Source organism: Camponotus vicinus, unplaced genomic scaffold, assembly GCF_025532165.1.
Source record: "Camponotus vicinus isolate PSW18456_S1 unplaced genomic scaffold, iyCamVici1.0 SCAF_3, whole genome shotgun sequence".
In the NCBI taxonomy this organism is placed as follows: domain Eukaryota; kingdom Metazoa; phylum Arthropoda; class Insecta; order Hymenoptera; family Formicidae; genus Camponotus; species Camponotus vicinus.
Window position 1 is genome coordinate 8,570,792 of NW_028141967.1, and position 11,350 is coordinate 8,582,141.

Below are 11,350 nucleotides of genomic sequence, written 5' to 3' on the forward strand. Positions count from 1 at the left end.
TAAATAATATATAATGTTCTTCATTTTTAATTAAAATTTATTACAGCCTTTAAAGATAAAATATATCAAAATATATTTAAAATGTATATGATATAATTAAAATTAAGATTAAAAATATATATAGAAAATTAAAAATATATAAAGATTAAAAAGATATGTATATAACATTTATATATATATTTATATTTATTTTATTACAAAATTAAAAGTTTATAATGTAAAAAGTACAAGTTTTAAGGTGTAAACTTAAATATTAGCTGGCTACAAGTGTCCACCATATTAGTTTTCCACCAATATTACGCATGCGCGACCGCCATATTACATGGTTTTCGGGGACACATTTTATGTACAAAATCAATGGGAGTTAGCGATCTAGTTATAGTATAGATATCTGTGTTTACGAAGAAAATTGGAATATTAAGAAGGATGAGGAGGAGCAGGAGGAAGATAAAGAACAGGAGAATGAGGAATGGATTGACAGATGTAAGTGTTTTTTTCTTTTTATAAATCTTACTGTGATTACGCTTGTATTAATCCAATATCCTTTTTCTGTTCCAGGAGCGGCCTCCCTTTAGCTCGGCGCATCGCCCCCTACCCATATATATATATTTTTTATATTTTATATTATTATTACATTTTTATTATATTATTATTATATTATTATTAAATATTATTTTATTAGACACACACACACACATGAATGTATTTACACACACATTTAAATAAATTTTATATTTTAATTGTGTTCGCGAGCGAATCCGACAGTGCGTTGATAGGACCGGAAGGTCGTAAAGCGAAAAAAGTGCGCCTCGTTCACACAAAAGACTGACGTTTATTGGAGTCAAAATTAAAAGACAAGTGTTTAGTGCAGTGATTTCGATTAGCGAAATAGCGGTGTAACAAAGTGAGCGCGGTTTCGCGAGCGGTATCGCGAGCGGTGTAGAGACGCAAGAGCGAGAAAAATGCGTTGTCCAAAGTCGTAAGCGGTCGTGTAATGCGGTTAATCAGCGGTTTGATACAGAGATTGCGAAAGTCCAAGAGAATAAGCGGTCGTTATAAGCGGTTTTTACTATGCGGAGCGGTTTTAACTAAGCGGTTTGACGAAAAGTGCGAGACTTCGGCTTGCTCGCGTGCGGTGCCCGTTATAAGGCGAGCGGAATTTTGGGCCCGTTGCGACGTGGCCCAATAAATTTAATTGTTTAGCGGTGACCTCATGGCGCCGCGCGTAATTGGCCGCCGATGAGGTCTGACGTCGGCTTTTTCGCGGTTGCCATGCGCGCAGTCTTTTTAGAACAGCTGATTGGCAATCAGCTGTTCGTGACGTATGGGCGCGCATGCCCGTGCGTCGCGCTGATTTTGTCGACGGTTGACGTTGTTGTTGTCACTGTTTATGACACGCGTTTCTTATGCCCCAAAAAAATTGGAGATAATACGAACGATCGAGTTTTTCTGAAAAATAGATATCTCGAGAAGTTTCTCGACGCCCGTTAAATTCGAATTTGCGAATTTATAACATATTGAAAAATGCGGATTTTACTTGCGAATAATTGTTAAGCGAAATGATATTTCGGTTTTCGAACATCCCGCCCGCCTCGTCAGTACGTGACGAAATTTGCGAATGTGTTCGGGCGCGGGCAGGTGTCGCGAACGGTCCGATTGATGAGTTGGTGATAGTGATCATGAATGGAATGCGTGACGTAGTACAAAGACACGTGTTGTTCAGTTTATTTGTGTCTTTCGCGAGAATAGTATCGTGTGAAGTAAAGAGATTTATACAGTGATGAATGATGAGAAAATGTACAGTGAATTTGTGAAAATCTCGCGAGTGCAGTGAAATGTAAACGTGAACGTGAAATTGTGGCGCAAGAGAGAGAACAGAGAAATCAGAAAAAAAAGAGACTGATGACGCGGCTCGCGGATCTCGCATAATATCGAATGTGCCTTAATATAATTACATGTGATTAAGCGCGTACGATTCCCGGAATTATGATACCGTGAAACATAATGTGAGTGAATATTATACAATGTGGATGAGACATGAAAGAAAGTTCGGGTTTCGTGAGAGCTCACGAATCCGAGTGCGTTGGAGATGCTGCGATGTCAGTTCCTGGCAAGAGGATGATCTTCGCGAGTGGCCGAACGAACTCCGAGGATGCTGTGCGCACGGTGACCACGCGTGTTACGCCGTCGTCCCCCGGGTGCAGTGCCGTGATTCGGGCGAGTGGCCACCGGGTTGGAGGTGTTGTCTCCGCCCGCAGGAGGCATAGGTCGCCGACGCTTGGGCCGGTCTCGCTCCTCTGCCATTTCGGTCTGCAAGCCAGCGTCTGAAGATATTCGCGCGACCACCGTTCCCAAAAGTGATCGCGCATTTTCTGAAGAAGCTGCCATCGTGACAGCGTGTTCTCTCTCTCGGTGGCAAGCGACGGCTCGGGGACGGCCAGAAGGGGAGCTCCGATCAGGAAGTGACCGGGTGTGAGTGCCGCCAAGTCGTCAGGATCGTCGGTCAGTGGTTGAAGCGGGCGCGAATTGAGGCACGCCTCCACCTGTGTGAGAAGAGTCGTCATCTCCTCAAAGGTGAGTGTTGCCTCGCCGATGACCCTTCGAAGGTGATGTTTCGTAGACTTGACGGCTGCCTCCCAAAGTCCGCCAAAGTGAGGAGCTGCGGGCGGATTAAACCGCCACCTTGTGCCGTCTGAAGCTGCTGCCTGTGCGATGCGACGGCCGTCGGCAGTTGAGGCGCGAAACATTTCTCGGAGTTCTCGGCTTGCTCCGATGAAATTAGTGCCGCAATCCGAGAGCACCTCGTGGCAGAGTCCCCGTCTGGAAACGAAGCGACGGAAGGCAGCCAGGAACGCCTCAGCCGTGTAGTCGGAGACCACTTCTAGATGAACTGCCTTGGAGCTAAGGCAGACAAAAACAGAAATAAAACCTTTGTTTGCTCGATGGCCTCGTCCCTTGCTGGTCCGGATGAGGATCGGACCGGCGTAGTCCACCCCGGTACGTAGGAATGGACGCGCTGGAGTCACTCGCTCCTGAGGAAGGTTGCCCATCAGTGGCTGCGGTACAGTGGCTCGCCATCGCGTACACACGATGCATCGATGGATCTGGCGCTTGACTATGGCTCTTCCTCGCGGGATCCAGAATCGTTGGCGGAGCAACCCGAGGGTGAGCTGCACTCCGCCGTGTAGTGTTCTGCGGTGGCAGGAATCCACCAGGAGCCTTGTCATCCAGGAGTCCGGCGGAACGATGATCGGGTGCCGTTCATCGTGAGACAGGATGGCGTGTTTGAGTCGGCCTCCGACGCGCATTACGCCGCTGTCGTCAAGGCGAGGACTCAGCCTGGTGAGCGAGCTGCGTGGTGGCAATGCACGTTCCTTGCTCAGTGATGAGACTTCAGTGTGGTAGTGCAGTGCTTGTGATGTTCGAACCCATCGCAGAAGTGCGTCTTCGATCTCGTGTGGCTCGAGATTGTGTGCGGTGTCAACGGAGTTGTGCATCCTCTTGACGGTTTTTTGACGCCATCGCAGACACCAAGCCGTCACCCTGAGCAGCCGGTGCAGCGAAGAAAAGCGGAGAAGGACGTCGGGCTCAGTAACGGCCTTGCCGACGGCGTTGAGCGAGCTGACGGCTCGTTGCTCTGGCAGTTCCGCGTCTGGCAAGACGTAGTCGTTGCTTGGCCAAAGTGCCTTGCTTCCCAGCAGCCAGGATGGTCCCGTCCACCATAGTGGATGACTAACCATGTCACTTGGCTGGACTCCTCGGGAGGCGCAGTCGGCAGGATTGTCTCGTCCCGGCACGTGGCGCCATTGAGCCTCGGGTAGCTGGACCTGGATTTGCGACACTCTGTTGGCCACGTAGGTCTTCCAGCGGGAGGCGTGTCCTTGTATCCAGTGCAGCGTTACCCTGGAGTCAGACCACAGGAAGACCGGTGCTGTGGACAAATCTAGCAGAGTGCGTGTGTGAAGAGTGAGGTTCGTTAGTAGGGTGGCCGCGCACAACTCGAGTCGCGGCAATGACACTGGCTTCACCGGAGCGACCTTGCCCTTGGCAGCCAGCAAGTGAAGTGCGGTGTCATCTCCAGTGGTGGAGCGGAGGTACACCACCGCGGCGTATCCTCGCTCCGAGGCGTCGCCGAACCCGTGGAGTTCGATCCGTGCGTGCGGTCCGTCGCTGCCCAACCAGCGAGAGACCCTGATCTCGTTCAGCCGCGGAAGGTCAGTGAGAAGATTCCTCCAGGACAGGGCGTCTGCTGACGGAAGAGGAGCGTCCCAGTCCAACTTCTTCAACCAGGCGGACTGAATTAGGATTTTGGCTCGCATTGTTACTGGAGTGAGCCACCCTAGTGGATCGAACAATCGTGCGGTTTCGGACAGGACGCGTCTTTTTGTGAGTTCCGTGAAGTGACGCGCCTGTACCGAGAAAGTGAAGTGATCACTGGCCGGGTGCCAGTGAAGACCCAGTGTCGCGTGGCTTTCGTGAGACCACGAGTGCGGTGAGCTGGGGAGCCAGTGTTCGTGCGGGACTCCATCCAGAATGCTGGTGTTGTTGGCTGCCCACTTCCGAAGTGGAAACCCGCCCGCCGTGCAGAGACTGCGTAGCTCCCGCTGCAATGTGGTGGCCTCCGGGATGGTGCACGCTCCGGTGAGGATGTCGTCCACGTAAGTATCGCGGCGCAGCGCGACAGCTCCACGCGGATATCGCAGACCCTCGTCGTCGGCGAGCTGGCGTAAGGTCCGTATGGCGAGAAATGGCGCGCAAGCCAAGCCATACGTGACCGTTCGTAGGCGGTATTCACGGACGTCGTCGGCGGTACGGTGCCGCCAGAGAATCCGTTGACAGTCGCGGTCCTCCGGGTGGATGAGGATTTGGCGGTACATTTTCTCCATGTCCGTTACGAAGACATGGCGGTGCCAGCGCCAACGGAGGAGCACGTCGGCAAGAACTGGCAGGAGGTTGGCGCCCGTCAGCAGATTAGCGTTGAGAGAGGTGCCCGAGGTCGTGAGCTGTGAGCCGTTGAACACGACCCTGAGCTTTGTCGTTGTGCTCGTTTCCCGCAGCACTCCGTGATGCGGTAGGTAGCACTTAGCGGTGCCTTCTTGTTCGGATGAGGTGTTGATTGTCTCCATGTGTTGCAGGTCTTCATACTCCTGCATGAAGCTGCGGTAAAGATCGCCGAATCGAGCGTCCTTGGAGCAGCGGCGCTCCATGGCGTTGAGCAGACGTTCGGCCGGCTTGCGGGTCTCGGTGAGAGAGGGCGGTGCTCCAGCGAACGGCAGTCTCACAACGTACCGTCCGGTGCTGGTGCGGGCGTGCTCGCGGGTGAAGAGGTCTTCGCACCTCTTCTCTTCGGCGGTGAGAGCGACGGGAGCGGCAGGCTCTCTTTCCTGCTCCCAAAATAGCTGCACCAGGTCGTTTAGGTGGTGATCGACCGAACATTGGTGGGTATTTTGGTTGCCTTGGGTCGTAGCCCTGTTACCTCCTGACAGGATCCAGCCGAGTGAGGTTTGCTGCGCGATGGGCTCGTCCCTGCGCCCCTTGCGAAGACCGTCTTGAAGAATGGCGGAGTACACGTCCGCGCCGAGCAGTAACTCGATGGGATCTCGGTCGAGGTACTGCGGGTCCGCCAGAGAAAGACCGCGAATGTGTGGCCAGGTGATGGTACTTCTCACGATGGGACCCTGGTATGTCGATAGGCGCGGAAGGACGTACGCCATGACTGGAAGCGTGGCCCCTGTCACTCCAGAGGCGAGGCTTAGAGATAGCCTTCCGCGAGTAGCTCCGGATGCTCCTCCAACCCCGGCGATGATCATCGAGGATCGGATCCGCGGCAGACGCAAGCGTTGCGCCAAGGTCTCGGAGACCAGAGAGACTTCCGATCCCTGGTCGATCAGCGCGCGAACGTCTTGAGGCCTCCCCAGGTGATCCGTAACAGTGACGCGTGCGGTGGCGAGGAGGATCGCCTTGCGGTCTGACGCGACTCGTTTGGCCGACAATGAGCTCGCTCCGTCGGCTGGTGCGTATGCGTCGTGGAGTAGCGTATGGTGTCGTGACTTGCACGTGAAGCAAGTCTTCACCGACTGACACTTGGCGAGGAAGTGATTGCCAAGGCAGTTGAAGCACAGTCTGTTTGCTTCTACGAAGTTCTTTCTGTCGCTCGCGGTTTTCGACTTGAATTCCGTGCATTGCATAAGGGAGTGCTTGCCCTTGCATGCTGCGCACGTCGAGGAGTCGGATGTGCGCTTCACGAAATGCGATTTCGCGGATTTCGATGGTCCTCCGGATTTCGCAACGGAGTTCGGATGCACGGCGTTGAGTGTGAGGATCTGATCGGACATGAAACCCAACAGGACGGCATTACTCGGCGGATCAACGGAACCGCGTATGGAGGACTCCCATTCCATCCGAGTTTGCGGATCGAATCGATCGACGAGCAGGTGATTGAAAAGGTCCATCCCGTGCGTGGCAATGGGCCTATCGATGCTCTCCTGAGCGTTGATGGCAGTCGTGGCGGCGTTATAGAGGCGACTTAGCTCGTCGGCGGTTGCGGCTTTCATTTTTGGCACGGCGGTATAAGCGGCGAAGTTAGCGCGAATGAGTTCCCGTTTGTTCTCGTAATGTGAGCTCAGAATCGTCCACGCCCGCTCATAATTGCCCCCGACAATCGGTAATGACCGGATTAATTTTTCCGCAGGACCTTGTAAGCTGGTACGGAGGTAGTGGAGCTTTTCCACGTCAGAGATAGACGGATTGTCTCCTATGATGGACAGGAAGATGTCGCGAAACGCTGGCCAGTCTCCGTACGCGCCAGAGAACGTCTGGAGCTTTATCCGCGGCAACGATGTCTTGAGCGCGTGCTCCTGGTAAGCCTCGGTCTTCGGCACGCTGGGCGGCTCGCTTTTGAGTTTGTTCGCGTATCCGACTAACGTGCTCCGCTGTGTCACGTAAGTTGACTCCGCAATGTCAATAAAATCAGCTTTTGCGTACTCACTGTCGAGATATTTCTCTTTCAGCGCAGTCCTGATGAGTTCGTGCTGAGCCTCGAACTTGTTCCACAGCGTCTCGAGGAGGTGGAGGCGAGCTTGGATGGCTTCGGCGGTGATGTTTGAGACGCCCATCTTGCGCAGATTGTCCACGGAGCGAGACATTCGCCCGTGGACATCATTCTGCGCCTCCAACAACGCCTTCAAATCGGCACTCATCTTCACTAATTGTCTTTCTGTTCAGGTTCGCGCACTGGACGACACACGTGAATTTCACCCACGAACTGCGGAGGCGGATGTTAATCCGGCTCGAAGGACCAGAAATGTTCGCGAGCGAATCCGACAGTGCGTTGATAGGACCGGAAGGTCGTAAAGCGAAAAAAGTGCGCCTCGTTCACACAAAAGACTGACGTTTATTGGAGTCAAAATTAAAAGACAAGTGTTTAGTGCAGTGATTTCGATTAGCGAAATAGCGGTGTAACAAAGTGAGCGCGGTTTCGCGAGCGGTATCGCGAGCGGTGTAGAGACGCAAGAGCGAGAAAAATGCGTTGTCCAAAGTCGTAAGCGGTCGTGTAATGCGGTTAATCAGCGGTTTGATACAGAGATTGCGAAAGTCCAAGAGAATAAGCGGTCGTTATAAGCGGTTTTTACTATGCGGAGCGGTTTTAACTAAGCGGTTTGACGGAAAGTGCGAGACTTCGGCTTGCTCGCGTGCGGTGCCCGTTATAAGGCGAGCGGAATTTTGGGCCCGTTGCGACGTGGCCCAATAAATTTAATTGTTTAGCGGTGACCTCATGGCGCCGCGCGTAATTGGCCGCCGATGAGGTCTGAGGTCGGCTTTTTCGCGGTTGCCATGCGCGCAGTCTTTTTAGAACAGCTGATTGGCAATCAGCTGTTCGTGACGTATGGGCGCGCATGCCCGTGCGTCGCGCTGATTTTGTCGACGGTTGACGTTGTTGTTGTCACTGTTTATGACACGCGTTTCCCCAAAAAAATTGGAGATAATACGAACGATCGAGTTTTTCTGAAAAATAGATATCTCGAGAAGTTTCTCGACGCCCGTTAAATTCGAATTTGCGAATTTATAACATATTGAAAAATGCGGATTTTACTTGCGAATAATTTTTAAGCGAAATGATATTTCGGTTTTCGAACAAATTGTGAAAAGAATGTGATTATTTACGCGCCTCTCCTTGCGTTCCCATCCCTTGCGCTATCTCTCTCTCGCGCGTTAGTTGTAAGTCTCGCGATATCTTCGTTGCGTTCTCTCTCGCGCGTTAGTTATAAGTATAGCGATATCGTTCTCTCTTGCACGCGTTGTTCTCGCGCTATTATCGTTCTCTCTTTCGTACGCGCTTAGAATAAGTAATCTTTCTCGCGCTACGACACAAAAATGTATAACAGATTTTTAATAAATTTTATATTTATATTATTGAAAAAAAATGTATTTATTTACGCGCCTCTCCTTGCGCTCCCATCCTTTGCGTCTCTCTCTCTCTCTCTTGCGCTAGTTGTAAGTATAGCGATATCGTTCTCTCTCGCACGCGTTGTTCTCTCGCTATTATCGTTCTAAGTCTCGCGATATTATAGTTCTCTTTCGTATGCGTTCTCTTCGCGCTATCGTTCTCTCTCGCACACGTTGCTCTTGCAATATCGTTCTCTTTCGTACACGTTGTCTCGCGATATTATCGTTCTCTCTATTACATATGCTCGTCGCTATCACTCACTCACTCACTTATCTTTGCGTCGTCCTTCTCCCACCTATGCGTCATCTTACAATGCGTCGTCCTTGTCCCACGTTGACGTCATCCTTGTCGTACGTTGATGGCATCCTTGTGGCACTGTCCTTTTCACACACTTAGCGCTATCCTTTTCCCATACGTAGCGCTATCCTTCTCACACCACCGTATTCTTTCCGCGGATCCCCCTTCCCCGCGCGGATCCTCTCGTCCATCGGTCGCGCCGCGGATCCCCCTTCCCCGCGCGGTCCCCCTCGTCCATCGGTCGCGCCGCGGATCCCCTTTCCCCGCGCGGACCCCCTCGTCCATCGGTCGCGCCGCGGATCCCCCTTCCCCACGCGTGACGTCACTCCCCCCGCGCTGCTGTTCCTCCTTCTCGCGCGTGACGTCACTCCCCCCGCGCCGCGGTTCCCCCCTCGCACCTCACCCCCCCTGAGAGGATCTGAGTTAGAGCCGGCCCTGTATACCTACTAAAGTGTTAAGGTAAGATAATCGAAAAATGAATGTTTTACAAGATATTTTACGGTTTATGTAAAATTAAAAAATGATTTCAAGTCTTATAACTCAAAAAGTACTTGAGGGAAATATATTTTATTATAGTGTTTTGGAAAGCCCTCGATATAAGCTGCAAGAATATGCAATAAAAAATAGGAGTTCCATTTAAGAAATTGACGGTGACGTGAGCGCCACCTTGACGTGGTCAGGGAGCTTAAAGTGTCTTGGTCGTCTGCGGCGTCCTGAGTGGACATAGTCCACTCTTCGCGGCTCGGGCGGGCGGGGCACTGAACTAAGAGCGCTCATTGCACTCCCCTACTCCCCTCCCGGCGAGGATGAGGATTGCCTCACGCCTCAGCGGGTCGGGAGTTGGAAGAGGCTTTCGGTGGCCTCGGGCGGATGGTCCATCACCGATAGGGGTCTGGCGGCCCTGACTGTGTGCGCCCGGCTGCACGGAGCCGTTAGGGGAAAGTTTCTACTCTCCCTCCATGCCGGGGTTGCGGGTCCACCCGCGGGGTCATGGGGTTTTTGGCCTTGTACCTCACGGGGGGATGAGGAGAAGGGGGGTCCTGTGTCTGGGGGCGACGTCCTTTTAAGGACGTGCGTCCTGGCATGGGTCCCTCTGGATCCCTAGTTGGGGGGAGGCGGTTGGCTGGGGGGGGTGCCTTGTGTCTGGGGATGACGTCCTCCGTGGCGTGCATCCTGGCATTGGGTGCCTCTTCAGCGTCCCGCAGTGGACCATGGGGGCCGGTTGGGTTCGCCCAATCAGACGGACCCACGGTCGGGGGATGTGGGTGCCAGTTTCTTCCTCGTCGGGGTGTCGTCCATAGTTGGGCGTCCCACTGGCGTGAGGGGAAGCGGCGTCCCACAAGGGGGATGGCCTCCACCGCCTGGTAAACGGCTCGGGGTGTCACCCCGGGATATGCACCAGGTAGGAGAGGCGACGGGTCGACAGGTTATGTCCGGAGATATCCGGACAACCTGGCTTGCCCGGACTGTCAACCCGGGCCGCACCGAGCCACTCAGACGTATTCCGAGCTCGGGTCGGTGCGGCGTAAAAAGCCCGATGGGTACTAAGGGAGAGGGGCAATCCTCTCCTCGTTCCACCTGTCGGGCCAGCCGCCAGAGCCGCTCGGACATATTCCGAGGTCGGGGTCTGGCGGCGAGAGTTGGATACCCGGTGTTGTCTGCGACCGTTTCCTCTCCCGATGCGGCAACCACCGGGACGGCGCTTGCCCCCCAGATCCGATTGAACCCGGTGTGGGGGGTGGCTGGCTACCATGGCGAGTAAGGTGGGGCCGGGGAGCGGTGACCCCACCCCAACCGTCCGTGGGGCCCCCTGGGTGGCGCCACTTGCTACTGTGTCCCCGAAATCGGAGGCGGGGACCCTTGAAAGCCCGTGGGGGCGTCAAAACCTCTGGGTGTGTAAGGGGCTGGAGCTCCGTGCTGGGGATGAATATTCCCCCAGCCAGAAGCATATGCCGACCCTCCGGTGGAACTCGGGGCCCGGTCGGGAATATTATACCCGGTCGGCAGAGCTGTAGCTGGCAACGGGATTGTTTCGAAAATGGCAGCTTACAATAACAATAACAATCCAAAAACCCTAAAAAATAAAAACAAAAACCAAACTGACAAGGAGGGGGAGTGCAGGGAGGAACAGGTTGTGTTACAACCGTCTCCTGTGCGCACTCGACAAACGAGGTCTGTTGGGAAGGCAACTCTTAGTAAGCCCTATGGTAAGGGCAACAGAGCTGTGCCGTATGAGCACACCGCAGGCGAAGAATCACGTGTCATCTTAAAAAAAGATAGAGGTGGTTAATTTCAGGATGGAAAAGTCCTCGGGCTCTTCGTCCCGGGTCACAATGGGACCCAGGGGGGAATTCTTGAGGAAGGAGGAGGAGGAACCGACTCCGGGATCCAACGAAGTGGGGCATGCCCCTGCTCCTACAACGGAGGGCGAGAGAGATGACAGGGTGAGCGGGGACGAGTCCCCTGTCAACCCCAACCGCCTCCCCCGGACCCCCGAGATGGGTCGAGGGAATCGAAGTGGATTCACTAGATGAAAGTGATGACGAATGGGAGGATGCCGATGTCGAAGCGATAGCGACCAGAAGAAGAAGAAGAGAGGAAGAGGAC

The 11,350-nt window shown here is 53.4% G+C and overlaps 1 protein-coding gene across 1 annotated transcript; it reads right to left on the minus strand.

Annotated features, from left to right (window-relative positions):
* Positions 1-2,066: 2,066 nt before the first annotated feature.
* Positions 2,067-7,199, minus strand: LOC145968958 (uncharacterized). Its single transcript, XM_083094842.1, has one exon. It carries the CDS (start codon positions 7,197-7,199, stop codon positions 2,067-2,069), a length of 5,133 nt encoding a protein of 1,710 aa, XP_082950968.1.
* Positions 7,200-11,350: the final 4,151 nt, after the last annotated feature.

Coding starts and splice junctions, on each gene's coding strand:
- LOC145968958 (XM_083094842.1), bottom strand. CDS start 7,199: ATGAGTGCCGATTTGAAGGCGTTGTTGGAGGCGCAGAATGATGTCCAC.